Source organism: Leuresthes tenuis, unplaced genomic scaffold (assembly GCF_036924035.1).
Source record: "Leuresthes tenuis unplaced genomic scaffold, fLeuTen1.0.hap1 SCAF_24, whole genome shotgun sequence".
NCBI lineage: Eukaryota > Metazoa > Chordata > Actinopteri > Atheriniformes > Atherinopsidae > Leuresthes > Leuresthes tenuis.
In genome coordinates this window covers 11,579,431-11,599,209 of record NW_027325378.1, presented here as the reverse complement: position 1 = coordinate 11,599,209, position 19,779 = coordinate 11,579,431, and the positions used below count along the sequence as shown (strand labels likewise).

At 43.1% G+C, this 19,779-nt stretch overlaps 2 protein-coding genes across 9 annotated transcripts in view; both read left to right on the top strand.

The window, feature by feature from the left end:
* The first annotated feature begins 7 nt into the window (after positions 1 to 7).
* On the top strand, positions 8 to 14,109 carry nktr (natural killer cell triggering receptor). 8 transcript variants are annotated; one of them, XM_072378644.1, is made up of 17 exons: positions 8 to 106; positions 1,937 to 2,015; positions 2,628 to 2,702; positions 3,693 to 3,800; positions 4,351 to 4,395; positions 5,947 to 6,034; positions 6,841 to 6,870; positions 7,172 to 7,317; positions 8,466 to 8,688; positions 8,765 to 8,941; positions 9,035 to 9,122; positions 9,397 to 9,545; positions 9,628 to 12,324; positions 12,498 to 12,575; positions 12,831 to 12,887; positions 13,258 to 13,359; positions 13,444 to 14,109. In XM_072378644.1, exons 2-17 carry the CDS (start codon positions 1,958 to 1,960, stop codon positions 13,511 to 13,513), a joined length of 4,191 nt encoding a protein of 1,396 aa, XP_072234745.1. In that variant the 5' UTR covers positions 8 to 106; positions 1,937 to 1,957; the 3' UTR covers positions 13,514 to 14,109. The 8 variants fall into 8 exon arrangements, with proteins under 8 accessions (XP_072234745.1, XP_072234743.1, XP_072234746.1 ...); XM_072378642.1 differs by having other exon boundaries at positions 9 to 106; positions 12,495 to 12,575; XM_072378643.1 differs by lacking the exon at positions 8 to 106 and adding an exon at positions 261 to 365 and having other exon boundaries at positions 12,495 to 12,575.
* Positions 14,110 to 16,016: 1,907 nt separating this feature from the next.
* zbtb47b (zinc finger and BTB domain containing 47b) overlaps positions 16,017 to 19,779 on the top strand; it is a 29,231-nt gene continuing 25,468 nt past the window's right edge. The window contains exon 1 of the mRNA XM_072378069.1: positions 16,017 to 16,533. Within this exon, the coding sequence (XP_072234170.1) occupies positions 16,531 to 16,533 (3 nt within the window). The 5' untranslated portion in view covers positions 16,017 to 16,530. The remainder of the gene's footprint in view (positions 16,534 to 19,779) is intronic.

Here is a 19,779-nt window from a genome sequence, read left to right as displayed (position 1 = left end):
CCGTTTCTCGAAGCGTAAGAATTCACCTTAAAAGAAGGAAGTTAGCACAAGCTAATTTAACGACGGTCAGTGACTAGCTCATTCTCTGGCTAGCTACTGTGTATAGGTAAGTTGTTTAATTTACAATGCTAGATAACACGATATAGGACTGAAATTGTACTAAATTTGAATTTGTATTGCAGCAGAGGGAGATGTAAGCTGCTGCGCTCACTTTAGCTAGCTATTAGCCGTTAGCTCAACCATTTTGGAAGGGCTAACGTTTAGGCTCGCTGTTGTTAACGAAGTAGCTCGTGAGAATTTGCATTTGTGTTTCTGTTTTTGTTTTTTTGCACTCGGGTCTGTGGGGCTTGAACCGATAGTAACCTGTAAGTAAAACAACGTTGTGCGTACAGTTTATTTACCGTTGTATTATTAGCTGTTTCCATACTTAAAATCCCATCAGTGTGTTGCAAAAGAGGACCATTTATTTGGAAAATCAATGTCGGCTTGCACTCACAGTAAATTTTAATTCAATTTTGATTTATTTTTAATTTATCCGGGTTATTGATTGTCTTATTGTTTCCTTTTTGTTTTATTGGACAGATGGCTGAAGTCTGTGAAATGCAGTACTGTCCCTGCTTTTATTTTTTTTTTCTCAATCTATGCAAGAAGATCTGAACACAATAGCTCATTGACTTAAAGCTACCCGTCCATATCGAGCTGACTAATATGATTTAACAACATGAAAGTCAGGTGTTCAGGTGTTAACGGAGTTAGCTGATTGCACCCTCAGTAATTGTAAATACTTGTAGGTCTTGGGAAAAGGTCTGTACTGCTGGGAACCGCAGGGACAGTTTACACTATGACAATGTCACTCTCAGTAAATCAAACTCAGGCAAAGCCTGAAACCTAACACAGGTTATGCAACTGATACAATGCAGTTCTGTCCGGGGGTTTTGCCGGACAGAATCGCCTCAGTACTGTGCTAATACTTGTTTGTATTTGATTATAATTAATACTTCACATCACTGTTGAGCAGCTTCCCCCCTCAGGTGTAATAAAGGGTGTCAGATCAGTTATCATATAGATTTTAAGTGTAAATTGAGTGAGATAATTGCAAATTTATTAGATGAGAAGATTTAAATTCAAATTTCATATCATATCCTTGTGTCGCATGATACTTCTTCTCAAACCCCTTAAGTGAACATTATGCTTTCTTTGTGCTGAGTATTCTAAGAGTCCTTTGTGTTACAAATAAATATTTGTGGAGGCTGATCTGTATTATCTGATCCAATAGGGCTGTTCTATATCAGGTGGTGTTAGACAGCTGTTGCTAAATTAGGCTGGAAACATTTCAGTCCTCTGGCAGACACAGTTTGGAGTTCATTTATAATATGGCCTTATTGTTGTTGAGTAATTGTTTTCATAAAGGGAAAAACTGCATGTTTTTGTGTGCCGCTTTAAGCAAGCTCAAGCAGTTTACTGAACAAGGCACTTTGAGAGGGCTGATTCTTGATCACTGTTGGATGTGGTTTCTTTTTTTGAACCCAGACATTTGAAATTTCACATCATTAAGTAAAGCTAATAGCAGTCGTCATATTTCAGTTTTTATAATCTGTGATACAACTATGTCCTGCAGACAGTGAAAGCAGTTTTTTTTTTAATGTACAACAAGGAGGTTGTGATGGGTTCTGTTTAAATTTGTATTGACAGCATGTTTTCCCATAGGCCCCTCTCTCATTCCCCTCCCATCGTTCTCTCCTCCTCTGTCTGTTTGTTTCTCCCCAGCTGTTACTTAGTCTTTCCGGTGTTTTTCCCACTCACTTCTCATCATGCCGTACTTGTCAAGACTTAAACTTTCTATAACATGGGAACATGTGCAGTGGAGGTACTGTGGTTTTTAGGAGAAATCTGCTGCTTTATTTCTTATTTGCTTTTTTATTTTTCTACTTTTTAGGTCACCTGGACTTTGACCACGATGGGGGTGAAAGACCGCCCTCAGTGCTACTTTGATGTGGAGCTCAACCGGGAGCCAGGTGAGGGAATTCCTTATTATTTTAAGGGGGACTAGGTTGTCGTTTAGACTGTATCATCTCGCCTGCATACTTTGACCTGATTTAATAAAAAAAAAAAAATAAAAAAACTTTTTACCTGTGTGATCTGTTTTGTATCTTTGATGCTTTTGTTTTACAAATTGAAAGTGGGATGCTTTGGTATCGGTAGAATAGTTTAGTTGGAGTTTAATATAGTCCTAAGTTTGCACTGATGTTAGTGTTAAATTAGCGTGACTAATGGTACTATGATATATTTAGGCTCGGGGGGACAAAAAGGCTTTTCTTTGAACTGGTAATAATATCAGAATGTCATAATTGCTGTTAGCTGTGGAGGAGTTTCTTTCATGTCAGGGCTTCACTGCAGGAACCCTTTAAACATGTGCCAGAAGCCAGTTAAAATTGTGCTGTGTAGGAGCACCAGGTCTACTTAATTGTACTTCTTGATTGTATCCCTGGCCTATCGCAGATTATTCTCTTGTTTTGTTGCTGTAGAGTTAATGATGCCCAATGATATTTCAACATTTCATAAAAAAGAGATTGAACTTAAGTTAACTTGTCTCTCTTTTCTTCTTCTTCTTCTTCTCTTTTTTGTAGTTGGGCGCATAGTCTTTCAGCTTTTTTCAGACGTTTGTCCCAAGACAAGTAAAAACTTTCTCTGTTTGTGCACTGGTGAGTATTGTTCAGTCCAGGATGTGTTTGACTCTTATGTTTTTGCGACATTAAGTGGATTGTATAATAGCATTTTCAGAAAACTGTGTGACATCTCAGAAGTACAATTGCACGCTTATCTTTTTATATTTTTGATAAAAGCACATGTTGAAGGTTTCAAGGTGACTAAGGCACATTTGTTACAACAGTTATTTACAGGATATGAATATTTTCCATAGTAACATTCAGGAGAGAAATGAAAATTTTAAAATGGAGTCGCAGCATTGATTGCAGGGTTATGGTTTGTGTCCCTGGACATTTCATCCCTTTGAGCAGGGCAGAGCAGCATAGGTCTGCTTACAGACATCTAAAGCTATAGATCTGCTAACAGGCCGTAGATCGATCTTCCATCTCAGTTTTCACCGCGCCTAGCAGCTGGAAATGGGATTCTAGCCGACAAGAGAGTTGCCTGGTTTGTCAGAGTGTAGACTTGCAAACAGGTAATGGATCAAGCATCGTAATGCACACCATTCAACTGGTGCAGTTTTGCTGTGACTTTGCCAAAGTTGTGAATGTCTCCTTTAAAAAAGACAATCATCTCAGACCTTAAGTACTTTGGAACAACACTGAAAGTTTTAGAAGCCTACGCTTCTCAAACGCATCTCTCTTGAAAGCAGCTTTTACCATATGGATATTTGTAATTAATTTATTGTAATTAAATCTTTGCCTTAATGTTTTCTTTCACCCGAAGGGAAAGTAGAATCAAAAAGGTAAGAGCTCAGGGCAACTGTTCTGTCAGTTTTTCAGTCCATCAGTCCAACAACAGAAGTCCCGATCAAAGGCTTATAGATACCTGAAATACACTGTCCCGACAATGGGTTTCATTCCCTTTGTTCACAACAAACCAAATGTGATAACATTCACGACAACAGTTTCTGAATCCTTCAGGCCATGTGGTGCACAAAACACTGTCTGGTTACATGAATAGTTTGTTTTTGCACGTAATTGCAGGTGAAAAGGGAACTGGGAAAATCACAGGGAAAAAGCTGTGCTACAAAGGCTCCACATTTCATAGAGTTGTGAAAAACTTTATGATTCAAGGAGGTGACTTCATAGAAGGTAACAAGATGTACACAGTTAATTTTTCAAAGTGTCTGTGAATGAATGGATGTAATTAACCCATGTGTACAGGTCAACGCATAAAGTTTGTTGAAAAACAACAGCAAAGTGGTGCTGCAGTTAAAATGATTGTATATCTGATTTGGGAAATTCTCAAATGCTCTTGATGTGTAAAATGTGTCGGAATAAATTTGATATTTGCATAGTTTTGCAGCTGATCATTAATGACACTGATTGCAGCCAAAAATGAAAGCGTTGAAACATGTATAAATACAGTTAATCTCATTGAAGTGTTGACACGGCGTAAACATGCACTTTGGCTTTGTTGTGGGTGATTATGGCCGACATCCAGGAGACGTATTGTTTCCTGACTGGCTGTCACTACACAAATGTGTTTCATAACCATGCATTAGTCATGAGTGTTTGTGTGTGTGTGTCCCTTCAAAGTGCTGATAAAACAGCGCTTTGTCTAATGATGTGATACACAATTATTATCATTTAACAAAAAATGAATTGAAGTTGATTTGTTTTTATTTATCTATCCTGACAGGAAATGGAAGAGGAGGAGAATCCATTTACGGTGGCTACTTCAAAGGTATTGGAGTTGATAATGTATCAAATTAGAAGTCCACATAGCTCTCATAAATGTGTGTATAAACGATAATATAATCATTGCATGTGCCTGTAGCTGTAAACATTGGTCTTTTGAACGTTCCATTTGTGTGTCTTTGTTCGCCTTCACTTTTCCTCTGTTTAGTTGTGGACTTATATTAAATCAGCATGGGAAGTAGCCATTCTCTTTACTGAACGCTACAATCTTCCTGCCTAAAACTTTCAACGTATTCTTTTATTTATAGAGTGGTCTTTTGCAAAATGAGAAGGTAAGAGATGTACACAGTTCAGTAACACCATGTCAACATAGTCACCACCACCTTCCTAAGTCAGTAACAAGTATGCAAATGCTGGCAGCAGCTCACATGCGTCCTGAAGGGTTTTTCAATCAATCAGCCACCCTATCAGTCCCCCAAAGCTGCTCAGATTACATTCTATGGCAAAGATGTGACATTTATAGCTTCCCTACTGTAAACATGACCTCCTTGAAATGTTATTAGCTCATTAGTAAGACCACATCACGCTACACGCTGGAGACAAACTGGTTAGACGAAGATTGAGACACCGGAAAGTTATTCCATCTGTTGGATTAATTTAATGTTCATCATGATACATTTTGATATTGCGATAAATTCACATTAATTCTGCTGTTAAGGGTTGAAGTCAGAATGATCAGACAATTCAAGGAACAACAAGAGAATCTGTTCATCACATTTTTTTGATATTATTGAATTCTCAGCCTTCAGCTTGGCATCCTTCCTCCTCCACTTTAAAGTGCCGTCCATCACATAAACCAAACTATACCCGGGAGAGAAAATGCATCTGACAGCCTCTCGTTGTGTGCTACATGTGTCAAAGGGCCACTTTAGACAATGTTCAGACCTGACTTTTTGGAAGTTGTTCTGAAATTGTGTCTTAACACCACTATGTAAAAGCCTTCTTTTAAGACCGTTTTCTCTAGCTGTGGTCCTCCCGTTTTTAAGTTTTTCAAAACGTTTTTCCTGCTGCGTTGATGGTGAACCCGAGAGCAAAATATGCTTTATTCCATTTGGATATGACTGACATCCTGAACGAGCAGCAGCGTCTGTTTTCTCTTTCTTCCCTGTTCTTTCTGAAGTCTTGCAGACGTCATTCTTGATTCTCTTATCGTAATCTGAGCTCGCACGTTGTTTTTGTTTCTTTTCCGAATTAGATTCTGTGTTTTTGTTCTCCAAAAAGATAAAGGTAACTCGATAGCTAAACATGTGACACCTCGGCAAATGGATTGCCACGTAGTAATGAAATGGACAGGGACCAGTTCTTTAAAGGGGGTCTAAAATATGGAGCCTTTAGCTTTAAACACACCGGACTACTAGATTAGTGCTCCTGATAAGGAAGAGTAGAACTCCTCTCAGTCAAAACAGCTGACTAAACGGTTGGTGGGACAGCAAAAAGGGTTTACGCATTAATATGCAAAGTCTTTTTTGCCCCTTTAATGTTTTCTTTGACGCTTCACACGTTGAGACTGGGATTCCTCTTTCTCTGTACCCAACAGATGAGAATTTTACTCTCAAACACGACAGAGCTTTCCTGTTGTCGATGGCCAATCGTGGAAAGGACACCAACGGTTCGCAGTTTTTCGTGTGAGTGACTTTCTGTAACTGTGACTGTTGTTGAAGTTTAATTTTAGTTTTTGCTTCTTGTCCCTTCCTCTTGTGAGCCTGCGCAGTAGAATTTGTCATTGAGTGTGACCGTCAAACGTCGCCTCTCTGTGTGCAGTTAGATTTCAAAGTGCAGAGAAACATTGGATTAATTCTTTCTCACCTACAAATGTGTTACATTTTTTTTTCTCTTGCCGTTTTTGTGTAAAATTTACAGAAACTCTAGCATCCTGCTCTTCCAAGGTAATGTGTTTCAAAGGCTGTGTTTCTCTCTCTCTCTCTCCTGACTGTATTTTTCATTTTGTAGTTCACATTTGCAAACATTCTGCACAGCGAAGTGTTCTGTTCTCTATATTCTTAAACACGTCACAAATGGCTTGAGGTACCTCATGTTATTTGGCTTGACAGACCGCTGTTTATCACTAAAACGGGTCATCAGCTTGAGTTTGAATTTTGACGTTTCCTCCGTGAATAAACACTCCCATCAAATATGAAGGAGGAAATGTAGATATGTGGAGTTTTGTACTTTGTACGAATGGATTTGATCACATGAAAATATCAAGATGCAGTTTCCACACAAAATTTGAAAAGTTTTTAAACTAATTTGTAATCACATTTCTGCAAAGGGTGGTCTTACATATTCTGCACCCACAAGTCATCTGAGTTATTTGTTTCTCATTCTCCACCCCCCCCCTCCCCTCCCCCTTTTTTATTTCCTTTTTTATGACCCCCACCACTTTGATTGGTTGGCTCCCTGCTTGTTTTACTGCTGGATTGTCCATGGACAGCACAACTAAGATGGCACCTCATCTCGATGGGTAAATTCTTCATTCTTGATACACTCAGAATTCTACTCGCCGCTAATAATGAACTCTATTTCTGTCACTGTTTATTCAAACGGTCTGTGAGACATTGAATAGCTGTTGGGGGGGATAAAATGTTCAAAACTTCAAAGCTTTGATCATTTACTGGTATTGACAGACATCTCAACAACAATAATACAGTTTTTCTTCACATCCGACAAGAAGTCTTTGGCGTGTGTTTTATCACATAATGGGAAGTTGGCTGATAAGAATGCACTCTTGTTTTCACAGGCATAAACTTCTCTTGTCTTTGCAGAGTCCACGTGGTCTTTGGTCTGGTCATCTCTGGCTTTGAAGTGATAAAGAAGATTGAGGGGCTGAAGACTGATTCGGCGAGCAGACCCTATGCTGATGTGAGAGTGGTGGATTGTGGACAGCTGATCACAAAGTCTGCAAATGACGGTCAGTCTGTTGCACAGATTCACAGGATGATCATTTTACTTTGGGTAGTCTTTTGGAAAGTATGCATATTTGAAAAGGGGGACGAAAAAAAACACTTTCTGTACATTGCTGCTGCAGCTCGTGGTACTTCTTGTCTCTAAGGCCCCTGATTGGCTCCTGGGGTCTTCCTCTGGTTAAACATCTCCAACGACCTCACCTGGAAGGTGGCAGCCTCCTGCCCGAACCACCCTACTAACTTCTTCCAATGTGCGGGAGCAATGGCTCCAATCTGAACCCCTTCCAATGACAGACCTCCTCATGCTATAATCCAAGAGTAATCCCAGACATCCTTCCAAAGAAATGAATTCCCAGTTTGTTTCTGCAATATTACTCTTTTTCGCCACCCACAGCTCATAACCATAGGTGAGGGCAGGAAAGGAGAGCAAGCAGTGACTGACGGCTTTCCCTTTTGACCCAGCTCTGTCTTTATTATGACAGTGATCGCCAATCTGCTCTCACCTCACACTCTTCCACTAATAAAAGAGCTGTTCGTGTGGGGGACCGAGAGAGCTGGCATTGTTTCAATAACGACAGACAGAAGTGCGGTCCTGTAAAAAAAAAAAAAACTCATAGGCTCCAGAAATGGCGGCTCACGTTGATCAGTTTGGTTTGGCTGGTTGGTTTCAAGTTAGCTTAAGCCGACTAGAGGAGGGAGGGGCAACCACTTTCATAACAAAGAGTCCACAGTACCATAAACTATAGATGACAAGGAAGCACAAGATAAAGACAGTGACAACAGCTGCACTGGACAATCTTGATTCCCTTAACACTTAGTCTCACTCCATCACAAAGGAGATATTTGTCCACCATTGACTTTTGTTTTTTCCACAGCAGTCCACAGCTTAGATTGCTCAAAATATGTAGGAGGCTGCCTCCAAGTGGCAGCAAAACACTAACATATAGGCAAGTGTTTGCAGGACCCCAGCGGAGAAATATGTACAGCCCTTAACCCTGTTTCTGGTTCTCAGTCTTGGGTCAATTTGGTGACACTGATTGACGATAATCAAAGTTTTAAAGATGATAAGCACAGTCCATTTAGCATTTACGTTCTGTGAAAATGAGACCTTTTTAATTTGATGGCATACAATGTGTTATACCTTTACCTTCAGTGCTTGAAGGCAAGCGGAGAAGAAGCTCCCATTCCGCCGACTCGTCCCTCAACTCTAACGACTCGTCCTCCCACTACTCCTCATCGGTGGAATCTGAAAGTGAGGCAGAGAAAAAGCGCAAACATTACAAGCGCAAGAGACATGCAAAGAGTAAACGGCCTAAAAAGAAAAGGAGGGAAGCAAAGAGGGAGAGGAACACGGATGTTCTGACGTCCAATCAAAGGTCAGTTTAACTTCTGTCACATTTTACATGCTTCGATAGCTACTGCCCTGGATCTTAATGTGCTGTGTCGTTACAGCTCCCTCGGGCCTGAGGAAAAAGAGATTCTCGAGGGAGAGAGTGAAGTGGAAGAAGAGAAAGAGCAGGGAGGGAAGAGGGAGAAACCTGTTGTTCGGCCGGAGGAAATCCCACCTGTGCCGGAGAACCGCTTCCTGCTGCGACGGGACATGCCGTCTCAGGAAGATAAAACAGAAGTGTTAGTTATGAGGACGCGATGGCATGCACAGCTAAACAACTTAGTAGTTTTTGAAGTTTGGCTTAAACGTTACATTTAATCTTTTCTTTTCAGTGTTGAGAAAGAAGAAACGACTCTTCCGACTGACCAGAAACCAGCTGTGTCAAAGTCTGGGCGGAAGATCAAAGGCAGAGGAACAATTGTATGCTAATCCCTAAAATAAGATAAAAGATTGATGGCGTGATGCGCAGTCAGTGGCAAAGTTGTTTAACTTCCATTGCTCTGGATTCCATATGCAATTGGGTTGAATGATTTTGCTTGTAATTTACTTTTTATTTTTATTTATAAAATTACAATGCCACTAGTTTTCTACAAGCAAAGGTGCTCAAAAGCAAGACGAGAAAGTATGTTTTTACGCAGAAATGATTGCAAACAGCTGATGTGCAAAACTCAATATTGTCTTTTACTTTTTACAGAGATATCACACTCCCACGAGGTCTAAATCCCGCTCTGCCTCTGTGGAGGAGCGTGGAAGCAGTGAAACTCCACCGCATTGGAAAGAGGAAATGACGAGAACCAAAATTTATCAGCCCCCGAGCATGGAGAGGTGGAGCAAAGGAGACAAGTATGACTTCAGTTAACCCTCCCACTTTTAAAAGTTCTTTTTCCCTTTTTTCTTTTTCTTCATACATCTTTTGACTTAACAGATTGAATGACCATTCCTCAAGCCGATGGGATGACAGAAGCGACTCTGCGTGGTCTCGGTCTGCTGATCGGTCCTCAGACCGCAGCTCTGAGAGGTCGAGCCAGCGCCGGCAACCAAAGAAAGAGAAGAAGAAGGCCAAGCACAAAAAGAAAGCAAAAAAGCACAAACATGGCAAGAAGAAGAGCTCCAAGAACAAACCTCAGAAACACTACACGTCCGATGGCGAACGGTCAGTGTCTTCAGGGAGGAAGTCCAGAAGATCCCTTTCACCAACTCGCTCTCCTTCAAGTCTCCGTCATTCGTCGGCCAGGAGAAGACGGAGGTCCTCGCTGTCGTTCTCACGATCCTACTCCAGGTCCTACACATCCAGTCGATCCAGGTCTCGACATCGATCCAGGACTTATTCGAGATCCAGAAGCTTCTCTCGCTCTAGAAGTCGATCTTTATCTAGGTCCAGGTCTCGGTCCTTTTCTGAATCCCGCTCAAGATCGAGGTCCAGGTACCGATCCAGAACTTTGTCGCCATCTAGAAAAAGGAGCTCTTCCCGATCTCCAAGAAGGAGAAAAACGAGCAAACCCAAGCAAGATGTCATGGTCCATGTTACTGAGAAGCTCCCTGAAAGCAAGATGGCACCCGTCCCCAGACTGCAAACAGTCCCAGTTCCTGATAAGGTCCCTGTGATCCCGCTCAGCGATAGTCCTCCACCCTCACGCTGGAAACCAGGCCAGAAGCCTTGGAAGCCTTCCTACATTCATATCCAAGAAATTAAAGCCAAAGTAACCTCCAATAGCACCTCCTCCATTGAGCAAGCAGTCAATAGCATTACAGAAAAGGTTCAGACTTCAGTTATACCAAAGTCTGTAACGGGAGATGCCAAAGACGATAAAGTATCCAGACTAACACAGCGTTCACAGAGCAGGTCCTCCAGAAGCAAGTCCTTTGGTCGTTCCTACAGTCGGTCCCGGAGCAGAAGTTCCAGTCGGTCCAGGTCGAGATCCTCTCATCGGTACAAGAGTAGGTCGTCATCCTACAACAGATCAGACTCTGAAAACTCCCAGAAAACAAGTAGCATCAACAGGAGTTCATTAGACAAGGAGTGGAAAAATTATTACAGTTCTCTGAGGAGGATAAAAAATTTAGACAAGCACATTTCACTCGGAAGTGGTCTCTCAGGCTCTGAGAAGGGAACAGGCAGCGAGCGCAGTCACATAAGTGGCTCTATAGAGAAATTAAAAGAGAAGGGCAGCTCACAGGGATCTGACACCAAAAAAATGAATTCACTGCCAGCAGAGAGCTTCAATAGCAGATCTGAATGGGATAGTGACAGTGATAAGGTGAGCCAAAGCCACAGTGCTGTCCCATTAAAGAAGCAGGAACAAGCTGCTCAGTCTAGTGAACTTCTTGACAAGAAGTTGTCTGCTCTTGCTGGATGGAATTCAGAGAGTGACTCTGAAAACATCCCCAGCAGGACGTTGGCCATTTCAGAAAAAGAGGAAGGAGAGGCTAGTTCAGAATCCGATTCTGAAAGTTTGAAGAAGATGTCGGATGCAGAGCTTGCTCTGGCGTGTAAGATTGCCGCTGCTGTTGCTTCTTCTGGTCCGTCAGAGGAAGGTCCTGTGAATACTGCACAGCCAGAGAAGCACAAAAGTAAAAAGAAAGCCAAACGGAAGCATAAACATAAGAGGAAAAGTGAGAATAAGAGCGGCTCTCATCACAGTAAGGACAAAGCTAAAAAATCTAAGAGAAAGCATCAGAAGCTGAAAGAGACCTTCCACTGGCAGCCACCTTTAGAGTTTGGAGAGGAGGAAGAAGAGGATGAATCTAAAAGGGAAAGACGCAGTCCAGTTAAAGTTGTTAAAGACGCTCCTGGTGAGGATATGAACAAAAAGGACCAAAATTCAACTCATGTGAGCAAGAATCCTTTTAAAGAAGAAGAAAGAGGTCAACAGAGGCTAAAGGAAAGTAACAAAAACCCAAAACACTGTGAACCTCAGCCACAGTCCTCAAACAGGCACAGTGGGAGCAGCTCTCGACTGTCAAATGTCAAAGAGCAGGAGTCTTTAGATGATATGGACATTTGTACCCCAGAGCATGATGTTGACATTGTTGAGCCTCCACTCGCACGCGATTCCTGCAACAGTGCACCTGAATTAACCCGAAGATCTACCTCCGAGTCATCAGAAATGGCAAGAAATGATGGCACTGCACTTCAGATCAAAGAACAGTCTGCTGTTACTTCCACAACAGCGGGTGGGCTGCAAGACGAAGCTTCTGCTGGCAAAGCTGTGATTAATTTCAAATGGAAGCCACTGAAAGGAATGTCGGTGCCGCAGAATGTGAGTGTGCCACCGGTTTCTGTGAAAAACGCGCAAATCCAAGAGAGCCAGGCCCTTACCGCGCAGGGCGTGAGAATGGAGATAAAGAGCAAAAGCCGGGTCCGACCTGGTTCTCTGTTCGATGAGGTCCGTAAGACCGCACGGCTCAACCAGAGGCCAAGGAACCAAGAGAGCTCGAGTGAGGAGAGGTCCCCCTCTGTAGGGAAGACCAAAGGAACGTCACACACTCGGTCCCCGAAGAAGTCCAGGTCCACATCAAGGAAGTCTCGCTCAGCTTCCAGTCACCGTTCACGGTCCAGGGGGTGGTCCCGGTCCTACAGCAGGTCCAGAACCAGATCCCACAGCTCCAGCTACTCCTCCAGGTGAGAGGAAAAAGAGCACACGCTTGAATAAAAGGTTCAGTGAAGAGATTTGAGTGAATTAAGAAGAGGTTAATGCATATGAAGCATTTAGTGCAGGAGACAGATCTGTGTCCAGCACACAGAGCCCCTTTGTTCTGGTCACTTATGTCATGGTGTCACTTTTTTTTAAGAAGCCGCAGCAGGAGTCGGAGGAGACGCAGGAGAGGACGCTCTCGCTCTCGCAGCACCTACAGGAGTTACAGGAGTCACAGGTAAACGGTTAATAATCTGCTTTGGAAACTGAGGAATCCAGTTGGTGAAATGATTTTCTTTTTCCATCAAAACTGTGGAATAAAGTGAAGAAACCTGAGCTGTAGACTTTAAACCCTCTGTGACTTCTTTCAAAGTGTTTCCCAAAACCTCGATTTATCTTTCTCCTTGTATATTTTTTTCATCCCTTATGTGTATTTTGATGAGTTCTGCTCCTGAATGAAAAGCTTTCTGTTTCTCCTTTGTTCTCCCATCAGCCGGACGTACAGTCGAAGTCTTTCCCGAAGCCGCTCGTATCGCCGTTGGAGGTCCAGGTCCGTGAGGCTCCAGACTCAGACTCCGAAACGTTTTCTTTGACTCTACGACTCGTTCAGACAGAAAAAAAAAAAAAATTTCATAAAGAAAAGCATCACCATGACAACCAAGAATTTAAATACCTGTGATTTGTTACACTTACTAAGGCTGTAAATCAATTAGATCATTCTGGCAGAGATCAAGGGAAAACAAAACCATCTCAATAAGATTTCCTCAGAAATATCAAAACATTTCGTAACTGATTTATCTGTCCGTCCATCTAATTGCACTCGTCTTTGTCTGGTCCTGCCTTTCTGTTCTACTATTTGTTCTTCCTGTGTTTGTTCCAAAATAAAAAGAATCGGGCATCTCGGTTGTGTGTCGCTGCAGGTCAGACTCCTATGACAGCTACTCCAGTCGGAGTCGCAGCGTGAGCAGGAGACGAGGGCGAAGACGCAGCGACAGCTACAGGAGCTCCGAGCGCCGATCCCGGTAAGACGGAACGCTCCGCTAAACACCTTCTTTTCTGGTGCACGGCGATCTCTGACGTATTTGGATGCGATCCGTCTGGTGCAGGTCCTACTGCTCGTCCAGTCGCAGTTCTTCCAGGAACAGGAGCCACAGTCGCAGCAGCCGGTACAACTGAGCCGCACCTCAGCTGTCCGATAAAGGGGAACACGACCGGTAGCAGATACCCACAGATCAGCAACTAAACCTCTTCTGCTGGCTCCTCTGTGTATCCATGAGTGAAAAAGTACGACAGTCATTAAGGATATCAATGTTTTAGTATGTTTAATAAGAAAAAAAAGACAAAGGTCCTTATTTTGGCGACTGGCACAGACGACACCAGCTGGTTTAAAATCTGTCAAATATGTTCTATAGGAGAAAAAATCTGCAAATAATTTAGATTATTATATATTTGTGTATTCTTTTTTTTTTTTTTTCTATTTCTGCCTTTTTTATAAACTAAACTGTTACATTGTTCTACTGTCTGAACATCTTAGTTTGTATGTTTCTGAGGAGTTTGTGGGTTACTCTTGTTTTCGATGTGAGGTTGAGCCTTAAGTTGGAAAAGAATTCCTCTGAATGAAAAGGAGCTTCTTTTCAGTTCCTACTTCTTTTTTCCCATGACGTTAGTTATGAGCCATGAATGTCAAGGCTGTACTCAAAGTGTAGTCTGTCTGATTTTTACATGATACGGTTGTGAATGTTTACCTTTAATAAATATGGCCACATGTTTGACCTTCGGTTTTTCTTTGATTCATCTGGATGCTTTCAGGGCTTCACGTGTTCCATCTGCCATCCAGTGCAGAACCACACAGTGCGTTTGGATGAGATCCTTCCAACCCCCGCAGCAGCGTCTGAGCTGCCGTGACGTTAATTGTGTTCACGTATGTCGGATGTTTAAAATGTGTAGCGTCAAAGTCGTGTAACTGGAAGAATCGGATAAATGCGAACCTCGCACATCTGTACGTTTTTAGAAGAAAATGCTTTAATTTGTAGTCGGGTGATGCAAAAAATATGTTTCTACAACTTTGATGACAGAAAAGTTATGATACCGATGATGCCATTTGTGATTAAACTGAGCTTTTCTGACTTCCAACATCCTAAATGAAAGTAAAGTAACATAACTCTGAATCAATGTTCTGCTGCACCTTTAATCTCTGCCTCAGGTTCGACTTTACTGTTGAAAGAGAATGGATCTCCAACTCTTTCTGATGGGGCAGGATTGTTGGGTTTGTGCTTCAGCATTGAGTGGCTTGGGAGGGGGGCTCCTAAGAAGCAAATGTTGAACGGTGCTAACCTACCATTTCGTTGGAGAGATTATGTTTACCTGCTTCTATTTTTTTGTTGTTTTTTCTTAGATAAAGAAGGCTGGATATTAAAGGAAAGTGGGGAGCTGCTCAGGGCCTGGAGAATGATCCCTGGTTGGATAAAACATCATTTCAGCACTATTTGAAAACCCACTTGCCTAACTATTGAAAATAACCAGTAAGATACATGCAAAGGAAACCATAATGAACAAGTAACTGTCTGCCTGAGTGAGAGTTAGACAGACATTATATTAGTTGAAAACGTGCACCGACATCATGCAGGCCTTAAAGGGTGAAGCCTGATACAGATGAGAGCTGGATGACGACAACACGAAGAAAAGCAGCTTCTCCTGGAGCTCTGAGTGGGCTCTGTGTGGAGTTTGCATGTTCTCCTTGTGCCCTGGGGGGTTCTCTCAAGGTACTCCGGCTTCTTCTTCCCACAGGCCAGAAGGTTGGTGGTTAATTGGTGATTGTAAATGCATGGCTGTTTGTGTGTGTGTGTGTCGCACCGGTCCAGGACGAACCCTGCCTCTCACCCAGTGACCGCTGGGATTAAAGCACACTGTTGCTTCTCAAGGCCTCGTCTTGTTTAGGGCACAACTTACTTTGGGCTTGAGCTGTGGTGGCTCTGAAATGAAACCCAAAGAGATTTCCCTTTTCGAAATGCTTTGATAGTTGAGATATATCATTAACAATTCTGTTTTGTTGTTTTTCTTTTTATGAACGTTACTCTCTGGACTGTTTTTTTTTTCTTTCTAACACAAATTTGTGTTCTTTCATGTTTGTCTTCTCTCTTTTTGCTGTGTTTGGTGTTCTCTGAAACACAGATGTGCAGATGTGTCCCGTTTTGTTGTGCTTTTGGTTTTGCTGTCACCGGCTGTCATGTTGCTTTTCTGAAAAACTTTTCTCATATGCTGGCATTTCATGTTGTAACGCATCTGACTTATTATTGTTTTGCATTCTGTTTTTGGGAAATCTGTTTTATTTTGGTTTGTGCTGTTTTCTTTAAATGGCACATTGTGTAAAATGTTTGTTTCCTGCTTTAATGTCGTGTTTATACTTTTGTTGGTCCGTATAAGATGTGTTACTTAAAATGTTTTGTTTTTGCGCTGTTGTCGTGTCATTTCCCTAAACGTCACCGTGTTCTCCGCTCTGCTAAATTGTGTTTTTTTTTTTTGTGGTTTTGCAACATGCTATGATCGATGCTCCTCTACTTTCTCTGTTTATGTCGTGACGCCACTTTTGGGTTTTGTCTCAAATCCGCCTGAACAAAACCGCCGCAGGATGCTCAGTCGCGGCCCTGGGTCACGGTGAGTTTTTTGGAAGCATATGGCGCTAATTTGCGGCATGTACGCTGCGCGTGAATCCGCAGCGACTGCTGTGATGTGGGAAACCAATGAACTCTCTGACCCCCCGCATCTGTCTGCCCGCCGCCTGACGTCACAGCGCCGGAGCTGCACAGCGCGAGGAAGCGCACCCAGCGTTTGCGCCATATGGCCGTGTGTCCTTCCCCGCCGTCCTCCTCCTCGCCTCAAAACATTGACCGTGCGGCAGGAAGAAAAGCGCCTGAATCGCAACTCCGCGTTTTGAAACAGTACCGTGTCCCTTTAAAAACGTCTGACAAAAAGCCCATATGATCCCCGAGCTCCAATCACCAATTCCTTGTGCAAAAGCAGCCTCTGCATTTTTGTCTGTCTGAACGCTACGGCAGCACGGGGGGAAAGAGACTGAGGAGAAGGCAAAAACTGAAGAAATGTGACTATCCGACGGTCATTTTCATGGCGAGGGGGAAACTGGAGCGAAAGGAGTTATTCTGGGACTCCTTTGAGCCTCGAAACGCTGGATCAAAATGGTAGGCTGCAGGGCAGCGCTGCTTCTTCTTCTTCTTCTTTTTTTTTTTTTGTTTATTTTGTGTCCCTTCTTGATCTCTTGCAAATTTGCGCTACTTAGCAGGCCGATGAAACTTGCCACACTTTTGCCTCATCATGCCTCCCCGCAGCTGGTTGTCATACGTGTGCTTTGTGCTTCGCGTCGTTCGCAGTGAAGTTTGTAACTTGCCGACACGACGCAAGTTGGAAATTGAAGCCGCCGAAAGAATGCAGGGGCTACAATAGCTACATTGACGCGGACAAGGAGTTAAATTCTTTAATATCAGGGCGCTTCTGCACGAGACTCCGGTCGCGGCGGGTGCGAATGTGGCCAGGATGAGTGAAAGTGAAGCTGCCACCTTTTCTTTTCCCTTTTTTTTTTTTCTTCGCCCTCCAAGCAGGTGCAGGTCAAGTTGGTCAAGAAGAGACATGCATGTCTGTCTTCTTTAGACAATCAGCTCAGCACAGGAGAGGGTGTCTCTCCTCAATAAGTTGGCATGGTTTCAGTTGACACTGACGGGGAGGTGAAATGGTCCCTGATGCTTCCAGCAGCTCAGGTTTGATTTAGTTTAGGTACTTACAAACTGATTCAAGCCTTTCCATCAAAGCAGAAAGCCCAACATTCATTGGATGATTTCCAGCTTTACTTTGCACTTCATCTGCTGCGTGAAACTCCGTATCTACTCATTAACGTTCTGTATCCCCCCCCCCCCCCCCCCCCCCCCTTACCTCAGCAGATAGGAGCACAACTGACAGAGTCTGACAGCGAAGCAAACACTTGGCTGTGTCTCCGGGGTCATTTTAGGATGCCTCATTAGGAAAGCATGTGGAGCTGGATGCAGTGGTGGAGTAATCCCAGCGCCGCTCACATCTGGAGGCTTGGGTTAATATCTGGGTCAGGTCAGCGGGGTTAGTCCTGGTGCTCGCTGGGTGGCTTCTGGCGGCTGGAAAGCGGCACAGAGAGGTTCGGTTGTTGCTGTGCTTTCCTCCAGTGTTTTCGTTGGAAGTGCATGAGAGCAAACTGCAGCAAGGTGCTAAGAGTTTGTGTCCAACGCCGGGTTGTGAGCATCAGAGATGAAGGCTTCTCTTCTGACTGTTTTGGTGTACATGCCTTTGTACATTTGTTGACATCAAAAGCTGATTTGTCACCGTTGATTTCCCTCTTAATCAATAGCTTCTTCTGCTTTTTTTTCCTCTTTTCTTTTCACTGTACAGGCCAAGCAGCAACGGCTCATGGGCCCACCCGCTTATGAGGCCCGTGAAAACCAGACCGTCTGTTTTAAAGTTTTAGTATTTCAGTCTTTAAATGACTACAAGAACGCACAATGCTGGTGGTGAGGCAGAAAGGAAGTGCATGAGGATGCAGAGCAAATTCAGAGGCGTGTAAAACGACCCGAAAGGAGCGTTACTGGATGGAAATATGTTCAAACAAATTCACTAATAAGCTTTCTGCTAAACATTCACACAAACCAAAAATGGGGAAAAAGGTGAAAGAAAGTGACCCAAAAGAGACGCAAGACTTCCAATAAAGATGCAAAATATCGTTGGGAAAATGCTTCTAGACTACAGAACCTTTCAAAGTCCCAAAGTAGAAGCACGAAATGACACGCTAAACATGTTTCTAGGGTTCACTTTTGGCCCTTTGATACAGTTAACATCCAGTCAGCATTGCGAGGGCTCGAGCAGCTCTGTGTGTGTCCTCTCAGGGTGCTGTGAGTTTTACGTAACTGCCTATTCAGGGCATTCCTGCCCACCCTTGACTTTGAGGCTTCGCTGTCTCTGGGTGCTGAGCGAGGGAACCGTCCTCAGTCTTTGTGACAAGTGCAGCCATTCCCGAGACCCGGCAACAAACTCCGGCAGACATCCACTCGGCCTCTGGTGAGAGGCTGCTCTTTTTTTTGGACGCTCCGTGCGTACTGTAGTTAGTTTCTGCTAATTTATGCCCCTGAGATTAAGAGCAGTGGACAAGGCCCTGCAGACAGCAAGGTCGGACTCACTGGGCTTATGTAAGGTGTCTTTTGTTCCTGTTGGTTCAAATGGCACACACTTGTTTGAAGGAAGGTGCAGTGGCTGTGTGCGTTCCTTTATTGTTTCTCAGCAGCACTGCTGTCTTTCTGTTACTCCAATTTAACTGTGTGCCCAAGCTTGACTTTGAGCTCCGCTATCAGAGGCCAAACCCCTTTTTTTTTTTTTTTTTTTTTTTTTTTTTCTAGAGTTTCACTGGAATTTCAAAAAAGATGCTGAGAGATATTGAAGACGGAGACATCTAAAGTGGTCTTATGGTTGAAGGCGCAGCTGTAAACACCGACGGAAAGACTTAAAGGAGCTTTAAAGCAGATTAAAGTGAGGTTTCTGTGCTGCTTTTGGAGACTTGCCAGGCACAAGCAGGAATCCTTGATCTGATAGTCATCACAAATATTTGTTTGATGTTTAGTCACGGACACAGATTAATGTTTGTGTTAAACACAGGAATGACCTCATTATAGATTATTAGCTGCTTATCTTTGTGGACTTGTACACATGCTGCAGTGAAAATGCGCAGAAAAGTGCAAGAAATGGGTTTATTCTCCGTTTGACTGCAGTAGAACTTTTGTTTGAGGTTCTTGAACGCCGCTCATGTCATTATGTCTGAATGAGAGTCTACATGTGGGACAGTAAACTCATCTCAAGCTTAAAACGGTCACAGTGGAAAGGTTTTAGACAGTATTGCACAACTTACTTTGCGGCATTGCCGATCGGGGCTGTAAAAATGTGTTGCTGCAACGTTCACATGCACTTTTGCTGCAAAAGAAAGTCGGCTCCTATTTTTTTTGTTTCATTAATGTCTAATCTGGAGGAGAGGCCACTCGGAGAGAACAGAATTTACTCAGATTTCAGGGCTCTTGGATAAGCTGAGATTTATTTTTATCTTTATTTTCAAAGCATGGTTTATCTCTGGTGGAGTCCTGCGGGCAGAACAGGCGAAAAGTGCCAGGGAGGAACATGTTGTCAGAAAGAGAGAAGCTCCCATGTTAACCGCTCCTCAGAGAGTCCTCACGGGTCTTCTGGCCCACCTGTGCCTCAGTCTCCCTGCTCTCGGTTATCGATCGCTGCCCCCGAGTTTAGATTTCTCTGCTGCCTTTTCCCACCCCTGCACATTAGCAAAGAGCTACAGTTTTCTTCTAAGGGTGCCACCTCACAACAGCATCCTGTGTGTGCTCTCCTCAACGCCGCTGACAGAGGAAAATTGC

What these genes read in the sequence shown, in the direction of transcription:
- nktr (XM_072378642.1), top strand. Translation starts at nt 1,958, where the DNA reads ATGGGGGTGAAAGACCGCCCTCAGTGCTACTTTGATGTGGAGCTCAAC. An exon ending in TTACGGTGGCTACTTCAAAG is followed by an intron (nt 4,396 to 5,946) that starts GTATTGGAGTTG and finishes TGTACCCAACAG; the next exon opens with ATGAGAATTTTACTCTCAAA. An exon ending in AGCTCCGAGCGCCGATCCCG is followed by an intron (nt 13,360 to 13,443) that starts GTAAGACGGAAC and finishes CGTCTGGTGCAG; the next exon opens with GTCCTACTGCTCGTCCAGTC.